The sequence below is a fragment of the Hemicordylus capensis genome, chromosome 3 (genome assembly GCF_027244095.1).
Source record: "Hemicordylus capensis ecotype Gifberg chromosome 3, rHemCap1.1.pri, whole genome shotgun sequence".
Classification (NCBI taxonomy): domain Eukaryota; kingdom Metazoa; phylum Chordata; class Lepidosauria; order Squamata; family Cordylidae; genus Hemicordylus; species Hemicordylus capensis.
Window position 1 is genome coordinate 116,422,530 of NC_069659.1, and position 23,805 is coordinate 116,446,334.

The 23,805-nt window shown below is 41.6% G+C and overlaps 1 protein-coding gene across 1 annotated transcript in view; it reads left to right on the forward strand.

The window, feature by feature from the left end:
* ACE2 (angiotensin converting enzyme 2) overlaps positions 1–23,805 on the forward strand; it is a 47,211-nt gene that overhangs the window by 14,404 nt on the left and 9,002 nt on the right. Inside the window, exons 5-12 of the mRNA XM_053310670.1 lie at positions 264–376; positions 5,790–5,898; positions 6,380–6,477; positions 8,318–8,487; positions 9,326–9,552; positions 14,226–14,370; positions 17,927–18,025; positions 21,348–21,470. Of these exons, the coding sequence (XP_053166645.1) occupies positions 264–376; positions 5,790–5,898; positions 6,380–6,477; positions 8,318–8,487; positions 9,326–9,552; positions 14,226–14,370; positions 17,927–18,025; positions 21,348–21,470 (1,084 nt within the window). The remainder of the gene's footprint in view (positions 1–263; positions 377–5,789; positions 5,899–6,379; positions 6,478–8,317; positions 8,488–9,325; positions 9,553–14,225; positions 14,371–17,926; positions 18,026–21,347; positions 21,471–23,805) is intronic.

A 23,805-nucleotide genomic window follows, 5' to 3' on the forward strand; every position in this document is an offset into this window, starting at 1 on the left:
CTTATTTTCAACACCATTCTTAAATCATGGCTGCTAAAACATGATCATTCTTTATGCCCCTCCCTCTCAGAATCCATAATATTTCCAGTGGGGAGTCACAGGCCTTCCATGACAACTATGTTCTATAGCCTTCTTTGCATGCCCAAAGAAGTCCTCCTCAAACATTTTAGCTTGGCCACTGTTACTTGAAGCTACATTATCTCAGAGCTTTTTGAAATATGCTTTACTGTAGTCTAATATAGTCTGATAGGCTTTGCTTTTAGGATATGATGACTATGGGGATTACTGGAGAGGAAATTATGAAGTAGATTTTCCAGACGATTATCGCTACAGTCGCAATCAGCTGATCACTGATGTGGAGAAGACATTTGAACAAGTAAGCTCAATTTCAGAAAGTGACATATTTCCCATTATTGTGCTAAAATCTATTGAAGGTATTACTTTTTGAAGTTATTCCCGTGTCAGCGCAAAAGAGAAAAAGAATTATCTGAAATAGTAATACATAGATCTGACTCTTGACAAAACTACATACAGTAATTCCATGTTTCAAAATATATAATTATAAGATGTGGAATCTGTGGAGTCATATTTTACCAGTTCATTCAACATACCATTTGGCATAGCAGGCTCTAGAATAAATCCTGTATATGCAATAAACTAATGGCAGCACACAGAAGGGAAAAGCACCACACTCACAAATAGGAAGGAAGCAGGAATGAGTTCAGTAGAAGTTTATTAAAAACATGTCAGATCCTGACACGTTTTGAGTAAAGACTCTTCTTAAGGGGAAGTGGTTCACAAAGCAGAATACTCCATTTGTAAGCAGCTTAGCTCAATGGGCCTCTTATGGCAATGCAATGAGCAGCCTAATCCTATGCATGTTTACTCAGAAGTATATTGAGGTCAGTGGAGCTTATTCTTTAGTAACGTAGTTAGGGATTGTAATCTTAGGGAAGAGCTAGTGTAGGCTAATGAATTAAGAGCTGGACTTGAAACTGAGAACCCTGGCTTCAAATTCTGCCTTTACTATGGACTTCTGGCAAATGACTGTCTGTCAGTGAGAAAACCAACACTTGTGGCAGAAGTGTGGCAGAAGAAGTTTTTTGAGCATATATTCTCTTTCCTGAAAGCAAAATGTTTTGGAAAGTACCAAATGTGTGTTCAAACTACCCTGCAGAATCTCTGTCTCAGTTCCTCCATTTGTAAAATGGGCTGCATGACTGCTATGAATAGAAGTATTAGTAGCAGCAGAAGTGTAAGACAATCTGTTGCCATTCTGTGGAGAGGAGCAGAAAATTAGAAGCATCTTCCCCTCATCCTTAAACTGGCAAGTATATAATTTGGTGAAATCGCTGTATAAATTTCTGTTTGTCTGGATTTCCAAATGCATTTGTGTAACATAACTGATAATGCCTTCATGTGTCCAACACCATATCTCAAAATCTTCTTTATCAGGAGTAATTAAAAATCCTGTTTTGAGCATGCTGCATCTAACTAGCCAAATGCCAATTATTATGGCATGGCTGTCAGAGCAGGAAGAGTCCCAAATTGATGACTTGTGTATAGTTTCACTTGCGGGTCCCTGTCACTCGAAACCATGTCAGGAACAGGAAGTAGCTAGTATTTCCTTTTACACACATACTTCCTTACCTACTTGTTGGCTTTGGAACACCTCCCCAAAGAGCTTCACCATGCTCCCTCCCTTCAGTGTTTTTTTAAAAAAACGATTAAAACACATCTTTCAAAAGAGGCTTTTTAATGGTTTATCTGCTGCTGATAGCTGGTAGGTTATTTAGTTTTAATAGTCTTCAGTTTTTAGCTTTTTATTAATACCTTTTAATTTGCAACTTCCAAAAAATGTAATTTTAAATGTGTTTTTAGCTTGGTCTTTTAACTTGTTTAACTTTATTAATCTTTTATTTTACATTGTATCTATTTTATTGATGTTGTGAGCTGCCCCAAGCAGTAGTGTGCTGGACGGGTGGGGTATAAATATTTTAAATGAACTAACTAAAGCAGGTGTAGTTGTATTAAGTTGTACTTGAGGTGGCTTAAGAGGAAATACTTGATGTGAGGAAATGTTTTTTGAAATAAGTTCACTGTCATCCCATTTCTAAGACTATTTAAATTTAAGTACTATTGATTTCCGGGGAGCAGCTTCCTTCAATATGGGTTTACAGCTATGCCCTGGGAGTGCTTCTAAGAGCTTTTCAAGCTAGTAGGCCAAGATAACAACACAAATAAACAAGTGGAGAGTCATTTGCCCCAAATCATGCATGCTGTTCTCAGTGACAGGTGCTGGCCTATGACCAATATTGGTTGTCAAGAAGGCAACACAACTGGAATCATGGTACCTTGTGGCAACAGTTTATCCCTGGTAGCTTCTATTAGCTGTGATGGCTATGTGGAGCCTGCATGTCCAGAGAAGCTGTGCACCTCTGAATATCAGATGCTGGGAATAAACCACATGAAATGACTGCTGCTTGCAGTCAGCCAAAATTTACGATAGCTACTTAATGGCACAGCGTGGAAATAACTTGCATAGGGAGCAAGAGGTTGCTGGTTCGAATCCCCGATGGTATGTTTCCCAGACAATGGGAAACACCTATATCGGGCAGCAGCAATATAGGAAGATGCTGAAAGACATCATCTCATATTGCGCAGGAGATGGCAATGTACTCTACCAAAGACAATCTCTTTGTCTTTGACAACCTGTACTCTACCAAAGACAGCCTGTACTCTACCAAAGACAACCACAGGGCTCTGTGGTCGCCAGAAGTCGACACTGACTCAACGGCACAACTTTACCTTTTTACAGATCAATACAAAGGAACACAAAACTCATAGTATACATTTTAAAACAATATTATAGAACACAAAAGGTAAAACTGTCAACTGAAATGAAACATATTACTCAATCCTAATTAACCACCTCTGCTGGTTTTGATTGCTACGGAAAATGTTTGCTACTGCTAAAGGAATTTTCGAGGATTTACCTGCCTGCAAAATAACTGACATAAAACTCAGCTGATCTATCAGGCAGAGAAACTAGTAGCAGACCAATCAATTGCTTTGGAATATCTTGATTGAAACAGCAAAACCATAATATCTTATTAGCTGGGCAAACCCTGAGACGAAAGGGGCTTATAGTATATCTTGCCCAAAGAACCTGAGAGGGAAACAAATTAATTCTAGCTAGTGTAAAGGGTGGGTTGTTGTGGGGGGGGGTGTTGAGGGGGAATGGTATTTTGCCATATGTAAGTTCATCATCAACCCCTGCTAACTGGGCAAAGAGGCACCTTTTAACGTGGTGATTCTCCTTGTTAGGCAGGGGGAGAGTAACTGGCTCTGTCCACCCCCAGCACATTTCCTCCAGTGGCTCTTGCTGGTGTCTATCTTGTGTTTCTTTTTAGATTGTGAGGCCTTGTGAGACAGGGATCCATCTTATTTATTTATTATTTCTCTGTGTAGACCGCCCTGAGCCATTTTTGGAAGGGCGGTATAGAAATCGAATAAATAAATAAATAAATAAATAAATAGCTATGAAACTTAATGCAAGGGTGCTCTCAGAAGCATTTGGCTGGAGGTTTCTCACACAGGGGCTTTATCCCAAATCTCCTCCAGAAGGGAGGCTGTGTGTTCTCACTACAGTCAGATTCCCACTGAGGTCAGTTCGATGTCTTTGGAAGCATCCCACACACAAATTGGGCTTTTCCTACTGGATCTTACCTCATCCCGGTTTATGAGTTTTTAAAATGCAGGTTTTCAGTTTCCTAGAAAATCCACTGCAAAGCACAGACATCAGACTTTACATTTACAAGATAAGAGCGAGTGACACACCTATAGAATGCAAAAACAAAGCTGCCTTGCCTTCGCCCTGAGGCAAAAAGCTGAAAACCTAGTTTTCAGACTTTTTGCTCTTTGAAAGGTGTTGTGTTTTTTTGGTGGTGGGGAAGTTAGATCTGGGAGGAGGATTTGCACTATTCTGCAGAAATGAACATTCCCTTGCATACCATCCAAACTGGGCTGCAAAAGTAGGTGATGCTGATGGAGGGCTGACAAAGCTGGGGACGTGTGTGTGTGTGTGTGTGTGTGTGTGTGTGTGTGTGTGTGTTGGGAGGGGCATAGAAAGCCATGGTTAACAGGCAGTCTGATCCACAAACCAATTAAGCAGATGTGTGTGTGGACTTCAACAGAGCCAGATCACAGAGAGTGCTTTAATTACTAAATCCTTGGGGAAACGGGAGGCATGGCATCCTACTTCCTCTAGGAAGCCATTAGCCACAAAGAAAACATGGAAGTGAGCTGTGTGTGAATCTACACAAAAGAAAACTAGCAGTAGAGAGGAGAGGGGATGCTTCCCTAATGCTGCGAGTTTCATTCAGTGGTTTCCCTCATTGGATACTCCGAGAGCTTGAAGTGTGGGGATGCTCCTGGCCACTGACTGAAACAGCATGCTAGGATAGATGAGCCTTTAATCTGCTCTACCAGAGATCTTCTTCTGTTCTTATGATGATCCATCCCTGGCCTTGGTTCAGCCACTCCTCTTGGCTAGGGAATGGTTCACAATGGAAATGTAGCTTGATCTGAACAGGATTCATTCCAACATACCATTAAGTTACTCATGTTTACCTAAATGTTGGAATGAATCCATCTTATTTATTTATATATTATTTCTCTATGTAAACCACTTTGGAAACTCTTGTTGAAAAGCGGTATATAAATATTTGTTGTAAATATGCTTATAGTCTAGACTTGGACCACAAAGACTTTGGTTCAACAAAGATTGGTTAGAAAGTTACTTTTATAGGCATGAATAAATTTGTTTTTTTAAAAATTGATATTTATCACTTAGGAATTACAGGGGCTGACATCTAGACTAATAAAGGGAGGTGTTACATGAGAAGCACTGGTGTTGCTGCTGACTAACACAGTTAGTTCCTGACTAACACAGCATTGCGCTTGCACTGCACATGCACAAGGGAGAGTTTTTCAGTTACCTCTCCTTCTACCAAGAGCACTCTGTGCTACTTGAAAACATGTTCCTGAGGGCTGTGTGACCCTTAGAGACATATTTTTGGGTGGCACAGAGCATTTCTGGGGGAAGGGGTGGTCGTCAAAATTCACACACCCGTCCGTGTGTCGATACTGCATTAATCAAAACCATCAGCAGACTGATGGAACTTTTCACATCTTACTTTTCACATGTTTGGCCTACGGCTGCAATAAAAGAACTACTACTTTTCACATAGCACTCTCATTTTTATTAGTTTGAATGTTGGCCCCTGTAGTTCCCAAGTGATAGCTGTCAATTGGCAGTGTCCATTATTAGGCAAGACTGAGGAGGCATTCATTTATATTCAAAGGAATATGGTCAACCACCGCATGTTATTCCTTGATGATTTTCACATGGATGTTGAATGGGCTATTCATCCATTTATTTGGAAAAAAATATTTCCTTCTCTGCAGAGTGAAAAATATTCACTCCTCTACACTCCACTGTCAGTTTGGCTCACAAAAACCTGAAGTTGCAAATATAAATAAAAATACAATCAAATTGAACACAAACACAAATATGCAGTGGAGCAGCTTAAGAAATCAGTTTAAAAGGCAGGGTCTAAAATTCCTGGGCAAAAAGGGTCTGAAGCTGGCCCTGGAAAGAAATCGACTTTCTGAGTTGTTGCAAGGAAGGGTGGGATACAAATGTGATAATAAATCATGGTCCTTAAGTCATTAATTTTTTTCCCCAATGTGGAAAATAAAATGAATTATTTTCTTCTTTCCCCAAGATCAAACCTTTGTATCTGGAGCTGCATGCTTATGTGAGGCATCATCTTCGGAGAGTCTATGGTTCAGATCACATTGACCCAAATGGATGTCTTCCTGCTCATTTACTTGGTATGATAATGCAACTTCAGTACCTGTGCCTGTTATGTGTTGCACTGAGAGGAAGGCAGTCATCTGTGAGCAGAAAGGCTATATAATGATAAGATGATTGCTAATTTTTAATTGACATCACTGTCCCATATTATATGCTCTTTCACTGCTGAAACTGAGCAGGGAAATTTGCTTTGTGAATTAATACCTGAAGTGTACTTTTCAGTTTATACTTACCAGGAATGAGGAACATTGCAACAGCAGTGAGGAGCAGGGAGATCCAAAAGGTATCTCAACAAAGCATCTTTCAGGATTTTTCGAAAGATCCTGAGATAACCTTTTGCCTCAAAAACAAGGAATTTCAGAGTGTATCACTGATCATACTCATAGCTCAAATGTAGAAATAATCTTTGGTATTGTGATGGCACAAACCAGCCATCTTTGGCATTTGAAAACATCACATATTATTCATTTATTTGTAATTTTACCATTTCTATTGAAGGTGACATGTGGGGTAGATTTTGGACAAATTTATACCCCTTAGTGGTTCCTTACCCAGATAAACCAAACATTGATGTATCTTCTGCAATGGAGGAAAAGGTAGGACATTTGTTTGGGTACCAGATATCAATCAAATGCTTTAAAACCATTTGGTCGTAGTTCTTCATCTCATGATTACTTCATTAGAATTGAATAGCCTTCTGTTGCACATAGTGGATTAGTTTTCCTTTAGGGCTATGCACAGCAGCTAATATTGTATGAAAAAACAAATATATATGGCTAAGTGAGTGATGTATAGTTAATGCCTTCCAGTTGTGTTCCTGCTCTCCTCTCCTTCCCTTTCCCCTCCTTATGTGACCAATTAATCCCTGTAGTGATTCCTGTTTTATTTATAAGCTGCTGTACAATTCTGTGGACATATTTTCCCCAAAACCAACGTTATGTGTATTTAGCAAACCAAATGGAAAAACAATCATCTTTATATATAGTTCTCTTATTTATTTTATTTTATTTTATTTTATTTTATTTTATTTTATTTTTTACATTTATATCCTGCTCTTCCTCTGAGGAGTACATGCTTATTTTTATCCTCACAACACTGTGAGGATAGGTTAGGCTGAGAGATACATGACTGGCCCAGAATCACCCAGTGAGTTTCATGGGTGAATGTGAATTTGAACTTAGGTCTTTCCAGTCCTAGTCCAACGCTCTAACCACTTTGACATGGTTAGATGTACCTGTCGCTAATCTCATGTGTGGCAGCTCTCGCGAAAGTTCGCAAGGAGCTGCTGATAGCGATGGGGATGGCCAGGGGAAAAAAGTGGAGGTGGTGGTGGTGGCAGCCAGTCAGCCAGGCAAAACAAACAAACAAACAAACAAACAAACAAACAAACAAACAAACAAACAAACAAAACAGCGGCTGGACGGTGGCCTGGAGAAAAAGCTGGTGGCTGGCCAGTCAGCCAGAAAGCAGTGGGGGTGGGCAGGAAAATAAGCTGGTGGCTGGCTGGACAGAAAGCAGTGGGTGGGTGGGGAGAACAAGAATCTGGTGGTGGGCCAGCTGGCCAGAAAGCGGCAGAGGCGGGTGGGAGAAGAAGCTGCCGGCTGGCCAGCCAGAAAGCAGCAGGGGTGGGCAAGTGGAGAGAACAAGAAGCCGGCAGCCAGCTGGCTGGCCAGAAAGCAGCAGGGGCGGCGGGGGGAGGGGGAGAAAGAGAAAGGCGGTGGACATCAGGCTGGCGGGGGAAGAAGGCAGCAGTGGGCGGGAGGGCAGGGGTGGGTGAGGGAAGCACCGTGGGGAGCAGCATTGGAGGCAGGAGTGAGGGAGGCAAGCGGAGGCGAAAGAAGACATTGATGACGGTGGGGGGACGGGATGGCTGGGGATGGCTGATAGAGGTGCAGATGCTCTGTCCCTGGTTCAGCTAGTTGTAGTTGTAGTTGTTGTTATAACAGCTGACATCCTGACTAATGAAGCATTGCAGAAAGTCTTTATGCTAGCACAAAGCTCTTGCTCTAGCTACTTAGACTGAAGCTTGCATTTCAAACTAGTGTTTCGCTAGCACAAGCATGCTTGTACAACACTGCCTAACTGTGGCACCTCTCATTTGGAACTTTTCAATGGAACTTTTGTGCAATTGCACAGATTCCTGGTGTTTCTGCGCAACTACAGTATGTGATCTTCTTGCAGTAGCACAACTGTGCTTGTTACGTAAGTGCTTTCTTAGTCAGGATGTCAGCCACTAAAAATAGCTGACTTTCCAGCTGGGACTAACTGTCTTCCACCTCACCAGATTCACTCAGCCAAGAAAGCCACTTCAAAGGTCAGAGAGAAGGAGTCAATAAAAAGCAACAAAAGATACAATGAAGGCAGCTCAGAGTTCATGATATAGTTTTTAGGACAATAAAATGACCAGTTAATATTGAAATACTGTCTTTTTTCCAGAATTGGACTGTAACTGCCATATTTAAAGCTGCTGAGGATTTTTTTGTCTCAGTTGGCCTCTTTAACATGACTGAAGGCTTCTGGAAAAATTCTATGCTTGTGGAACCAAATGATGGCAGGAAAGTTGTCTGTCACCCCACGGCTTGGGATTTGGGGAAAAAGGACTACAGGTAGTGAAAATACTAGGGGCTTCTAATACTATGCTTACCTGACTGGCCTGCCCCATGTGATTAAGATGTGAGAGCACCATGCGTGCATACATCTTTCTCCAACACACCATTCCCTCTTCACATGCTTTAGCATTTGAAGCATGCCTAGAGTTGTGTTTTGAATGAGCCATATCTCCACATGATTAAGGAATGGTGTTCTAGGGAGGAGACTTGCACACTCATGGCATGTTCAATATTAGGTGTGCTGGCCAGGCAAAGCATTGTCTAAACTGGCCCTAGGATGGTTTCTCTACTCATTCCCTTAAAACCTCTGTATACTCTCTGCAGGTAGAGTATGAAGATAAACTTTCAGATTGGGAATTAGCACTCTAGCAGCTAGAGTCTCCCAAAATTATGGAGCTAGAGTCTCTCCAAGGGGAATGCTAATTGCTGGTTTGAAGGTTGCTCTTCAGTTGCTTTTCATGTATAAGATGAAGAACTAGTATAGTGAGAAGACAAGTGTTCTGCATGTGGCTATCCAGATTCAGATCTATTGGCTCAATAGCTTAATGAGTGATTAAAAACATTGCACGTCAGCATAAACTATCTGAAAAGTTAGTTGGTAGTATAAATGAGCCAAATATATATTTCGGTCTGCACTGAATTCTTGAGATAAAGTGAGGACTTTCTCATAAACAAACAAACTACCACTAGAAAAGGTCATTCCTGGACATCAAATCAGGAGCCAAAATTAGAGCATGTCTGTAAAACAGGGTACCAAATCTTTACCATAAGTAAAGCATACAAAAGAAATGATGGAAATCTACCATCACCTTTGCTTAACTGCATTTGTCTGTAGGATCAAGATGTGCACAAAAGTGACTATGGATGACTTCCTGACAGCACACCATGAGATGGGGCACATTGAGTATGATATGGCCTATTCTGATCTTCCGTATCTGCTTAGAAGTGGTGCCAATGAAGGATTCCATGAAGCTGTAGGAGAGATCATGTCACTATCTGCAGCCACTCCAAAGCATTTGAAATCCCTTGGCCTTCTGGATCCTAATTTTCAAGAAGATGATGGTGAGACTCTTAATGATTTAAAATATATAGAATATACTTTCAAAGGAGGTGGTCTTATGAATTTTGTCACGAATGGGGTGGTGGTTGCCCAAGGTTTCAATGTTTAGTCAGTTAAAACCCTCTTGAAAGGATCTGTAGTTTTTTCTCGTATAAAAATTTGTGCCATTTTAATTAATACATTGCTCAATTTATTAAAACCCATACATTTAATGAGGTAAGATTTATTTAATTGGGTGACTCTACTAGGCTTACACATTCTCAAAAAAGCCTGGGTCTGCATAACCCTTCCCCCACACAGTTTAGACATCTGGCTGTCCAGGTAGTGATCCAGACATGGCTTCACGCTGAGGGTATCCAAAGAGCGAATCTGCTTCACAGCAGATTCACAGCTGTTTAATTTGGGTGATTAGATGTTCACATAGGGTCAGTTCCTCTCCACATTCTTTTTCCTGTGTGTGTTCCCACAGCTTGCTATGGGTTTTTTCTCCAACCAATCACATCCCAGGAGGAGGCGAGAGAAGTCTACTTTCAGTATGATTTATTGTTTACACAGTCAGACAGGTGTTATTGACTGGTTTGTTTTATCCAGACATCGAGTCCTTCCCAAGGACCTGGGATGCCAGAATTTTATTATCAATATTGTTGTTATTATTATAGATATCATTGCAAAATATAGGCTGTTCAGTAAAATTATTTTTTGTAGTTGGCTGATGGTGATTTCTGTGGCCCCTATGGTGTTGAAGTGCTCTTCAAGTTGTTTTGGAATATCACCTAGGTGCCAGTTACTACTGGGATTATTTTGGTCTTTTTCTGCCACAGCCTTTCAATTTCAGTTTGTAGATCTATGTATTTTGTTAATTTTTCTATTTCTTTTTCTTCTATTCTGCTATCCCCTGGTATTGCTATGTCAATTATTTTAACTTGTTTTTCTTTCTTCTCGACTACAGTTATATGGTGTATTGTGTGGCAAATGTTTGTCTGTTTGTAGTCAAAAGTCCCATAATATTTTTACATCTTCATTTTCTACAACTTTTTTCAATTTTATGGTCCCACCAATTTTTGGCTACAGGTAGCTTGTATTTTTTGCAGATGTTCCAGTGTATCATCCCTGCTACCTTGTCATGCCTTTGTTTGTAGTCAGTCTGTGCGATCTTTTTACAACAGCTGATTAGGTGGTCCACGGTTTCATCTGCTTCTTTACAAAGGTGGCACTTGCTCTTTGCTGTTGGTTTTTCTACTTTTGCTCTTACTGCTCTTACTGCATTTGTTCTTAGAGAGCCAGTATGGTGTAGCGGTTAGAGTGCTGGACTAGGACCGGGGAGACCCGAGTTCAAATCCCCATTCAGCCATGAAACTAGCTGGGTGACTCTGGGCCAGTCACTTCGCTCTCAGCCTAACCTACTTCACAGGGTTGTTGTGAAAGAGAAACTCATGTATGCAGTACACCGCTCTGGGCTCCTTGGAGGAAGAGCAGGATATAAATGTAAAAATACTACTACTGCTGCTGCTACTACTACTACTACTACTACTACTAATAATAATAATAATAGTGCCTGTTCTTGAGCAGCCAGTATTAAAGCCACTGTCAGGTCTTGGTGATGGCAACTTGAAGAAAGAAACAGAGGGTTTAATACTGGCTGCACAAGAACAGGCACTGAGAACAAATGCAACCTTCAGTATAATAATAATAATAATTATTATTATTATTTTACTTTGACAGCTGGCGTTCCGTAAGATTGACTAGTCAAAACAAGAGAATGCTTAACCCGAACCGACCAAATCTGCCCCAAATCTTTGCTGATTTTTATAATGAGCTTGCCTTTGTGACTGCCTTCATTACCTCTTGCCCCACCCCCATTTAAGAGGCCATGGAAGTTTAAATTAGAAATTATTGCTTTCTTTCTGTGATGAAGAAAAATGAAGCCTCATGGAAGCAGCTCAGACACAAAGGGCTCAGGTTACATCGAACCTGAAGTCTCCATTGTTAAACTTCCAGGCATCCTCCAACAACATCTGCATATGTAAAGGGGAGTGAATGTTTCATGCTGGTAAAGGGGAGTGAATGTTTCAAAAAGGTAACAAACATTTATTACATCAAGAAACAGGCATGCAGATCCAGGTTGGCTTTCCCTTGCATCCGTGCCCATGGAATTTTCACTGAGATGAGCGACACAGAGAGCAGAATCTCCCCCTCTCCAACACAATAAAGGTTTACTGCTAACCAAACAGTAACCAAGGACAGTTTTGTTACCTGAATTTGAACACTTGTGACAGGATTTGTGCTGCTGAAGTGTTATGAACTGAAAATGGAGTGAGGCTGGGTTTGGGGGCAGGCTTAACGCCTCCTCTTCTGATCCCCAGCGAAAGCTGCTCCTGAGCTGCAGGCTCTATCTGAAGTTGATCGGCGCTGCTTGAAGTTAAAAAAAAACCAACTGACAAAAGTGCGAGTTTTGGAAAAAGCCAAATTATTGGCAATGGCCCCTCAGTTTTTTCATTAAAAGCCACCACAAATAGAGGATATTTTTTAACCCATACATAATTTGGGCAAAGCTAGAATGTGCAGCAGTAATTCGGTCAAAAGCAGAATCATGTGTGAACTGGTCCCTTTTAGCCTGCTGCGATTTCGGTGTAAATCCAGCTGATATGTGGACTCGCACCCTCCATTCCAGAGATGTGAACTAAAAGCCATGTGTGTAAAAGTCTCTGGAGATGTTGATAAGTGTGGCTAAGGAATGACCCTAGTTAAAGAAAGCCTGAAAGGACTACAGTATTGTAGCTAGCTGCTTTTAAATTAAATAAGATAAGGAAAATCTTTTGTTTATAAAATTATAATTTATAGAGATTATATTAGTTAACTCCAATTGTCTGTAAACAACATTATGATAAATAATTAGTGTTATTTTCTTTCCCACTCTTTCTCCAAGGAGTTCAGGATGGTGTACGTGATTGTATGTCCTCCCCAGCCACCTCTCCACAAAAATGCTGTGGATAGGTTAGGCTGAAAGAGAATGGCTGGACAATAGCCTTAATGGGATTTGAACCCAGATCTCTCCAGTCCTACTCCAATCTGCTAGCTATTACACCATATTATCTTTCTAATCAGATTTCAAATCTCAAAATCCACATGGCCCTGCAAATCACCGTGTCTAGCCCAGAGTCTGGTGGTAACTATGTGCCGAATACTGAGTGTAGCAGATTAAGAGCCTTTGTCTCAGAGCAAGCGCACATGAGGAGAAGAAAAATGCTGAATCATCCCCTCTGCACTTCTCTACCAAGGCTTTCCCCTAAACCTTAGTGTATCTCTGGTAGTTTAAAAAATGGCTGCTGCTACCACCCTCTTTATCACAGAGTTTGTCCCTCCCTGGGCTTGGGGTGGAAATCTCAGGGAAACTCTCATTCTTTTGCTATGGGAAAAATACTCAAAAATCCTCCACATGCAAGCCTGCACATGGTGAGAAAACTGGTAGATTCCTGAATGACTGAGGCGTTTGTGCACCAGAATGAGACCCCCTTCCCCTTTCCTGAGTTAAAATGCACTTGGAGAGGTTTGTAAATGCAAAGAACGAAAAGAAAAACTGCTTCCGTCTGAGGCTTTCCCAGCCTTTTTTACAAGTAAAAATATTCTGTAGGTTACAAGAATACTTCAGAAAGCATCCCAGATGAAGTTGGATTGGCACGCTTTAAAAATCGTGGTTACCCAGTTGCAAGGAACAGCTATGGAGGAAAATACAAAAGCACAATTAAAACTTAAGAGTTTTTTAAACGCCCTCGCTGGATGGGCGAAGGCTAGTGTTTCTTAGTTTAGTCATGTTACAGGTAAGCAACAATACCAGTATCAGGAACATGCAAAACACACACAAAGTAAACTGAAAATCTGACGCAAAGTCTGACTAAATAAACTTTCCCTAGACTAAACTTCCCGAAGCCAAAGCCGTCTTCCTTTGTCTTCAACTCACTAAAACGCTGGTTGAGAATCAAGCCCCTGCACTCCTGTCTTCCAAGATCCGCAGCCATCCTTCTGCAGCCAGACTCCATGGCCACATATCCTGCTCTCACCCCCAGCCTGCTTCTTCTAACAAAGGAACCTTCTCTTCCTCCTCATGGCTTTCTAGGTTCCACCCGCCTGGTGTGCTGATTGGCTGAGCCCTGAAGTTCACTAGCCTGTCAGTCAGGACAGGGTTCGCTTCCGGTTTACTCTTTAGTGGGAGGGCTGGCTAGTCACTAGACTGAGGCAGAGGCATTCAATTCTAGCATTTCTTGCTCTCATTATTCTAATCCGATTTGGATGATATGTCATGCCCCCACCTTGATTAGGAATGTGCATGAGCATGTCTTGCTTTTTCTTCCAGCCTTCCGCCCTTGTCTCTTAAACATGTGAGAGTTGGTTCATCTGAACCACCCTCTCACACATAGTCTAAACATTACAGATGATGTGTAAGAGAGCAGCATGTGTAAGAGAGCACCATGTGATAAATGGAATGGTGTGCTGGGAGGTAGAAAGAGACAGCCTTGTGCACGTCCCTGATTGCATGGGCAAAGCTTGAACCTGTCCTCAAAATCTGCTACTATTTACGAACCAAAATGGGCCTTCTTTATCAGATTTCTTGAGATTGTAGAACTGCAGGATTCTAATTGTTTACGTGATCCTATCAGTTCACTTTGCTCTTTTACAGAAACAGATATCAATTTCCTGCTCAAACAAGCTTTGACTATTGTTGGAACGATGCCCTTTACTTACATGCTAGAGAAATGGCGGTGGATGGTGTTTGCTGGTCAGATTCCAAAAGAACAGTGGATGAAGAAATGGTGGGAAATGAAGTGAGTAAAGTGGATGGTTAAAGGAAGGGTCTTTTTCTTTTTATATATATCTAAAGTACTGATTTCTGATCAGTGATGTGGGAGTGGGAAAAGAGGATTTCTGATAGTTTAATCTGTAGAAGGTAGCAATTTCTCATTGGTATTTAATATCTAATTGCCAGGAAATTTTCTGTGGCTAGAGTTTTTGCTATGCCATGGCACAGGGCATTGGCGGGGGCGGGGGGAGTTATTTCCCTTGTTTGAGATCACATAAGACTATTCCTCAGAGTATCCATATTTCTAGACAGCTCTCCAAGACTAGAGAGAGTAATTATTATACTGAATAGATACCAGAATAGATAGATGGATACCAGAACTGATAATATATATAAGGACAAGTTTTTAATTTTGTTGTCAATGTTCATCTATTGTTAATGTTATTGTTACTGGATGATGAGTATTTTTATACCTGTTAGTATTTCTATATTTTTTGCTTCTGGTCGGTGATTGAAATATAGATTCATTCATTCAGTTATTATACCTGATTAAATGGGCCTGGATTCTAGGCATGCATGTCAAAAGGCACATATTCATTTCCTTGAAAAAGCTGAGTAAATTGTCTTGATGGAATAACAACAACTTCTTTAAATACATCAGAAGCAGAAAACCTGCCAGGGAGGCAGTTGGACCATTAGACAATGAGGGAGTGAAAGGGATTATTAAGGAGAATAGAAAGGTTGCAGAGAAGCTAAATGAGTTCTTTGCATCTGTCCTCACGGCAGAGGATACTGAGCATATACCTGTTCCTGAACCAGGCTTATCGGGGATGGAGGCTAAAGAACTGAGTCAGATAGAAGTGACAAGAGATGACATACTAAACTGTCTGGAAAAACTGTAAACTAACAAATCACCAGGGCCAGATGGCATCCATTCAAGAGTCTTCAAAGAACTCAAATGTGAAATTGCCGGCCTCCTTGCTAAAATATATAACTTATCCCTGCAATCAGGCTCCGTACCAGAGAACTGGAGAGTAGCAAATGTAACACCAATTTTCAAAAAGGGATCCAGGAGGATCCAGGAAATTACAGGCCGGATAGCTTAATGTCCGTTCTAGGCAAATTGATGGAAAGCATCCTCAAGGATAAAATTGTAAAGCACCTAGAAGAACAGGCCCCGCTGGGAGTGAACCAGCATGGCTTCTGCAAAGGTGAATCTTGCCTCACCAACCTTTGGAGTTCTTTGAGGGTGTCAACAAGTGTGTGGATCAAGGTGATCCAGTTGACATAGTATATCTGGACTTCCAAAAAGCTTTTGACAAAGTTCCTCATCAAAGACTCCTGAGGAAACTTAGTGGTCATGGGATAAGGGGACAAGTACATGTGTGGATTGCTAACTGGTTCAAAGACAGGCAATAGAGGGTAGATATAAATGGAGAGTTTTCACAATGGAGGGAAGTAAGAAGTGGGGTCCCCCAGGGATCTATACTGGGACCTTTGCTTTTTAATTTATTCATAAATGATCTAGAAGCAGGAGTAAGCAGCGAGGTGGCCAGATTTGCAGATGATACCAAACTCTTTCGGGTAGTGAAATCCAAAACGGATTGTGAGGAGCTCCAAAAGGATCTCTCCAAACTGGGTGAGTGGGTGACAAAGTGACAAATGCGGTTCAGTGTTGGCAAGTGTCAAGTGATGCACATTGGGATGAAAACCCACAACTTAAATTATACGCTGATGGGATCTGAGCTGTCGGTGACTGACCAGGAGAGTGGAAGATGGATCAACCTAAGGCTGAAGATGGATCAACCCAAGGTTGTGGTGGACAGCTTGTTGAAAGTGTCGACTCAATGTGCAGCAGCTGTGAAAAAGGCCAATTCCATGCTAGGGATCATTAGGAAGGGGATTGAAAATAAAACTGCTAATATTATAATGCCCTTATACAAAACTATGGTGTGACCACACTTGGAGTACTGCGTACAATTCTGTCACCACATCTAAAAAAGGACATTGTAGAACTGGAAAAGGTACAGAAGAGGACAACCAAGATGATCAGAGGCCTAGAGCACCTTTCTTATGAGGCAAGACTACAACACCTGGGGCTTTTAGACTGCAGGGAGACATGATAGAGGTCTATAAAATCATGCATGGTGTGGAGAAAGTGGATAGAGAGAAATTCTTCTCCCTCTGCCATAACCAGAACCATAACTACAGTAGAACCAGGGGTCATCCCATGAAATTGATTGCCAGGAAATCTAGGACCAACAAATGCAGGTACTTTTTCACACAATGCATAATCAACTTGTGGAATTCTCTGCCAGAAGATGTGGTGACAGCCAACAACCTGGATGGCTTTAAGAAGGGTTTGGGTAACTTCATGGAGGAGATGTCTATCATCGACTACTAGTCGGAGGGCTGTGGGCCACCTCCAGCCTCAAAGGCAGGATGTCTCTGAGTACCAGTTGCAGGGGAGTGACAGCAGGAGGGAGGGCATGCCCTCAACTCCTGCCTGTGGCTTCCTGTGGCATGTGGTGGGCCACTGTGTGAAACAGGTTGCTGGACTAGCTGGGCCTTGGGCATGATCCAGCAGGGCTGTTCTTATGTTCCTATGATGACAACAGAGACATAAGTTTTGGGTAGGGCATGCATGCTGGCATCCTGATTTATTTATTTATTGAACTGAAGTCCTATTGAAATCAATTACTCATTTAGAGTACCTCCTGAATAGTAACTTAGTCTGGAGTAACTTAGTCTGGATGTCAGCCACAGATTTTTTACCTTTTTCTTTTTTGCATAATAAAGACATTCAAGACTGTGCCCTTAATCTTGCTCACGTGTATTGAAATCTCCTTGTCCTCCCGCACCCAAAATCTGAAATCGCATCTTTTTTTTTGCTAGATTGGTTCAACAGTGTTTGAAAATGTTTTTCAAAAGAACATGCTGGACATCACATCAGTCTGGAATTTTATAAACAAATTATTCATTGTAAAACGTCAGGAACAATGAAAAACAATGGCTTCATTCACATGTAATATGGGACCGCGGGTCCAATGGACCTGAGATTGCATTGCCACCCCCACCTCCATCCTCATTTGGATGAAACAGACAGGAGGCTCTCTGCAGTAGAGAACTTGCTGTGCAGGCTCCCTTCTTGTATGAAGGACAGCCCACACAGCCAATTGCGGCCAGAGAGAGGGAGGAGCTTCCTCCAGTTTCAGCCAGCCCAGCCTGCATTTCCACATTTGGCCGTACTGCATGCGGCTGGAAACCTCAGGTATGAACAACGAAACTCAGTACAACCTGAGGTTTCAAATTGGAGTTTGGTGAGCAAAATCTCAAGTTGTTCTCTGAATGGGACTGAAGATCCATGCATTCAGACGTTCAGGTTTGGCAACTTCTGGCCCAGTTTCATGTTACATAAGAAGGAGGCCAATGAATAATACCTGTTTGGATGCTGTTTTTATTTCATTTTTGTAAGACAATTTTTAAAATAAAAGTGAGGCACAAATGAAAATAACTGTAATAAATATTTTCAATTTCCTACTCAAGTGCTAATTGAAACTCTGACATTTCTCTTCTTACAGGCGAGAGATAGTAGGTGTTTTTGAACCAGTGCCACATAATGAAGAATATTGTGATCCTGCAGCTCTCTTCCATGTAGCCAACGATTATTCTTTTATACGGTATGTCAAATGGTCCCCATCATTTACTTTAACTCCTATTTGACACTTATTCTAACTCTTACTTCTTTATCATTAGAGACAGAAAGAAAGATTGCAAAGAACCTCCTGTTCTTATACCGATGTCTTATCAGAATCCTGTTTCCCCCCCCCCTTACTTCAGTGCTTATACTAAACCTGTTACCAATGCTGATACTAAAATGAGTGAAACCGTTGATACTGTCTGACATATTGTGCATCTACAATTACATGTGCATTGCAACATAACATTCACGCAGTTGCACAAGGGTGCTCTTGCACAGGTGCAAAGATTGTACAAATGGAACTGCACAACAGTATGGTAGGGATGTGCTCAAAATGTGATTAGGAAGCTGAAACACGGCCCAATCCCTTTAAAATCAAGGGCTTACCTAGCCCCTTTAACATGGAGGAGAGCAGGTCCATCCCTGCTCCTCCTCTGCTTCCCGCTATTGCTGTACTGGCAGCACTCTCCCCAGTTATCTGTGCATGCTGGTGGCGCTCTCCCCCAGCTGCCCCCACACAGCGCTGGCATGTCTCCAGACAATATTAATTAGCAGTGCTCTCCTTAACTGTGCACTTCTGCAGCAGCTGGAGTAGATAAAGAAATCTCCCCTCCAAGGTCACAATTCCCACCTGGCTGCAGCACAGGAAAGGGAGAGTGACGAGGCATCCTCAGCTGGAACCAACTGCTATTTTGGCTCCTCCCCTCCCAGAATGGTATCTACCAGCAGCCATTCACCATTGCACCTGGCTACATCTAAATGAGGTCCCCTCCATGGGTTTGGTTGGGTCCAAGTGCCATTTGTTTCATCCCCTACCCAAATTTTTTCCTACAGTGACCATTCCACTGATCATCATGCAGCACAGTTGCATAATGATCGGTGGAATGGTCACTGTACAATCATTTCCACACTGTAGAACAGTGTGAAAAAGTTGGTACCTGAATATGTTTCCCTTTCTCTTCCCTCCCTATTCCCCCCTGCCTTCATATTATATCTCTTAAACTGTAACCATTAAACATATCTAAACTGCTTGGCGTGATCTGCAGAAAGCCAGAATATAAATGTAGTAAATACATAATAAGTAGCCACCTAATGGCACAGCAGGGAAGTAACTTGTCTAGGGAGCAAGAGGTTGCTGGTTTGAATCCCTGATGGTATGTTTCCCAGGAAACACCTATATCGGGCAGCAGCGATATAGGAAGATGCAGAAAGGCATCATCTCATACTGCGTGGGAGATGGCAATGGTAAACCCCTCCTGGATTCTACCAAAGACAACCACATGCCTCTGTGGTCATAAGAACATAAGAATAGCCCTGCTGGATCAGGCCCAAGGCCTATCTAGTCCAGCATCCTGTTTCGCTCAATGGCCCACCAGATGCCGCTGGAAGCCACAGACAGGAGTTGAGGGCGTGCCCTCTCTCCTGCCATTACTCCCCTGCAACTGGTACTCAGAGGCATCCTGCCTTTGAGGCTGGAGGTGGCCCATACCCCTCCGACTAGTAGCCATTGATAGACCTCTCCTCCATGAAGTCATCCAAACCCCTCTTAAAGCCATCCAGGTTGTTGGCTGTCACCACATCCTGTGGCAGAGAGTTCCACAAGTGGATCATGCATTGTGTGAAAAAGTACTTCCGTTTGTTGGTCCTAGACCTCCTGGCAATCCATTTCATGGAGTGACCCCTAGTTCTAGTGTTGTGTGAGAGGGAAAAGAATTTCTCTCTCTCCACTTTCTCCACCTCATGCATGATTTTATAGACCTCTATCATGTCACCCTGCAGTCGTCTTTTTTCTTAACTAAAAAGCCCCAGGTGTTGTAGTCTTGCCTCATAAGAAAGGTGCTCTAGGCCCCTGATCATCTTGGTTGCCCTCTTCTGTACCTTCTCCAGTTCAACAATGTCCTTTTTAAGATGTGGTGACCAGAATTGTACGCAGTACTCCAAGTGTGGTCGCACCATAGTTTTGTATAAGGGCATTATAATGTTAGCTGTTTTATTTTCAATCCCCTTCCTAATGATCCCTAGCATGGAATTGGCCTTTTTCACAGCTGCCGCACACTGAGTCGACACTTTCAACGAGCTGTCAACCACGACCCCAAGATCCCTCTACTGGTCCGTCACTGACAGCTCGGATCCCATCAGCATATACTTGAAGTTGGGGTTTTTCGTCCCAATGTGCATCACTTTACACTTGCTAACACTGAACCTCATTTGCCATTTTGTCACCCACTTCCCCAGTTTTGAAAGATCCTTTTGGAGCTGCTCACAATCCGTTTTGGATTTCACTACTGGAAGAGTTTGGTGTCATCTGCAAATTTGGCTACCTCGCTGCTTACCCCTGCTTCTAGATCATTTATGAATAAATTAAAAAGCACCGGTCCCAGTACAGATCCCTGGGGGACCCCACTTCTTACTTCCCTCCATTGTCACCAGGAGTTGACACTGACTCGATGGCATTACCTTTAAATACATAATAAAGTTCAACAATGAATGTTTTGCTTGAGAGAATGAATACAGTTTTTCATGAAAGGGTTAAAATATGCCAAGCTTCAGATACTGTAGTGTAAAAAAAGTTACAATAGCATACAAATGCAGACAAGTTGCTGGAGGGTGGGGGTGGGGAATGCTGAAACCTCACACTATCTGTATTCTGATATTTCAGCATTTTACACAAAATCATCTGCATGTTTTTGTGATAATATATTATGCTCATTTATAGAAGCATGGCATGTGCATGGATCTACTGAAAGTATTATGGTCTGCAGGAAAGTCACCAATTTGTTTTAATCAGGACTGATTAAACGAATCACAGTAATGGACCTGGATAACTTGCAAAAAGCCACAGTAGTGGACCTGGATAACTTATTCTGAATATTGGCAACAAAATTATTGATTTCAATGGATCAGACCTATTGGATTTAGCTATCTGATTGTCTTATATCTATAAATGCATTCTGTGCCAGTAACAAAATGACAGTGAAGCAACTGGATAGCATCAGTATTCTCATACTGCTTCCAGAACAGTCAGATGCCACCCAGGGGTTCAAATCCCCTCCAAAACTCCCCCCCCAATATATTTTTACTAAACTCCTCCCAAAACATATTTTTCACCTCCCAAAAGTGTCTTTGTCTTCCCTCTACACAAAAAATATTTGGTGAGAACTGTTCCTCAAGTTTCCCCTCTGTCTGCACTCCTGATGTCATCTCCCTTTCATGAAAAAACAGTATTGAATTACTAGACTTTCTCCTTACTGTAACTGGTAATCTGGTTTTCTTCTTTTATTATTATTGTTTTCTCTTTCCAGATATTATACAAGGACCATTTATCAATTCCAGTTTCAAGAGGCACTTTGCAAAGCTGCTAACCACACAGATCATCTTTACAGATGTGACATTACTAATTCCACAGCAGCTGGTCAAATGTTGGGGTAATGAAATACTCTCTGCCCCGCAACATTGGAATAACTATTGTAAAATTCATCCTTGGTGCAGCCTCATATATGCAGGGTGCAGTCTACTCTTTTCTCCTTGAAGCCTGCCCCTGGCCACTCGCTTTTCTTCCTGTCCTGATTCCAGATTCATGTTTACAGTGCAAATATGGGCCAAGAGGAACCTGAGCTGGGGGGAATGCAGCTAGCAAGGAGAATTGAAGGAGGAAATGGTAGGCAAGGGGAGGTTTAATCATATTTCTGTTGCCTGCTGCTTCTCCGCTGGAAATTAAGCACTCCCAACTCTATTTTGCAAAGGAGGAGAATGGTTGACCTTTTAAAGCATGCACTGGAGGTAGTAGTCTATGTCGCTTCACTTTAAGTAATTTCAATAAATAGTATTGTACCAACAATGGGTTAGTTTCAGTATACTAAATTCATGGTCCTCAATTGAGTCATTAGATGCACCAGTTTCCTGCAGGGCAATTCCCTCTAGGCAGAGGTGCACCTAGATAATTTTGGAGCCTGGACTTAAAGGCCTTTGGAGGCCTCTCCTCCCACTGCAAATTAAGCACCATCATTCTCTGCTGGGCAACCACACCACCCAGGACAGACGAAAAAGGAGTTGGGGGCCCCCAGAGGCTGAGGAGGCCCCGGACTTTGGCCCCGAAGTCCAGGGATAAGAGCACCTCTGTCTCTAGGTTTCCAAACCTTGTAGACTGATATACTACTTGTAAAGCACAGGCAGGCCTTGCTTCAGGCATTTCAATATTTTATTTTATTTTATTTTATTTTATTTTATTTTATTTATATGCCACCCTGCCAAAAATGACTCAGAGCAGTTTACAACAAATAAAAACAATTAAAATCAAGTAACAGTTAAAATCAAAACCAAATCAAACAATTAAAATCATTTAAACATTAAAAACACAACATTAAAATCATTTAAAACCAGCATTAAAATTTAAACAATGAATCCAATTAAAAGTCTGGGTGAATAAATGTGTCTTCAGCACCTTTTTAAATGCTGCCAGAGATGGGGAGGCTCTTATTTCAACAGGGAGCACATTCCAAAGTCCAGAGGCAGCAACGGAGAATTGCAACATCTCTTCTTATTCTCTTCTCCCCACCCCTCAAACCTCATGCATAACTGCATGTGTTACTTCTTACCTGGTCCCCTTTAACATAGCTGTGGGGATTGAGCTGGGGTTCAAATGTGAAATGTAGAATGGTGTCCTGAACATGCACACCAACATTCATTCTAATATCTTAAGGTAGATTTTCCATTAGAATATACTTTGCATGCTCCTCCTCATGTAAAAATGGGTTTAGGGATTGTGCTTCTATTCAAACTTGAGAGGTATACTTCTGTATTAATGTGTATACCAAATTTCATTCCAATACCCCAGTTTTTGATTTATTTATTGCACTATGAATAAACTTTTAAAAAACCAAGAAAACCTAGAATGCCAAATGAGACCTCATTTTGCTTGGTCAAATACCAGTTCTCATAATTTACCATGGATCACCATGACTGGTTTCCACAGAAAAAGGAGTTACGGAATGGTCTGGTACAACCAAGCTGAATCCTTACTGGTCCAGAAGTTTCACTGTTGGCATAGAGTCACTTGTGGGAGCTTCATTGGGCTGCATGTATAGAGTTAACAAAAAGTGTGAATGCCACATTTTAAAAATAGGAGTTTTTGCTGCTTTCCTACTAGCTTTTTATATATGGCGGTCATGCAATTTCTCAGTGCCATCTGCTCAGCCTAGAACGCCATCTAGACCCAAGAAGTAAAGTGGTAAAAACTTCCATTTTAAAATGGAATATTTCTCCACCCAGAAACATCCCTAGTGTACACTTTAGTTTCCAGCTCAATTAAAACCTCCTTCCACAGAGCCACCTAGTGGCTGCTGCACTTATACAGCTGGCATCACATCATTCTTTCTGTGGAGGAAGGTGATGCGAACAAATGAACACATGTTAAAAAAATAAAATAATGGATAATGCAATCACCTGTAAAAGGTAATTATTTGAGTCTTCAGCTGTACATCAGGGATATTTGGCCCTGTTAACATTCAGCTACAAAAGTTCAGTGGTAGCAGATTTGGCTGCATCAGGTAGTCAGCAAGGCGTCTGCTTTTTCATGTCTGACTTTCTGTGCTATGCAATGCATACCATGAATTCTTCACTCTGTTGCCATGAAGAGTTACAGAAAGCCTGGATTAAACAACAAACGGGATTTTATTTTCCCCTTTGGTGAAGCTTCCTTTACAGCTCCACCTAGTGGCTCTTGTATAAACAGCTCAACATATACGTGAACAATGTCTGATG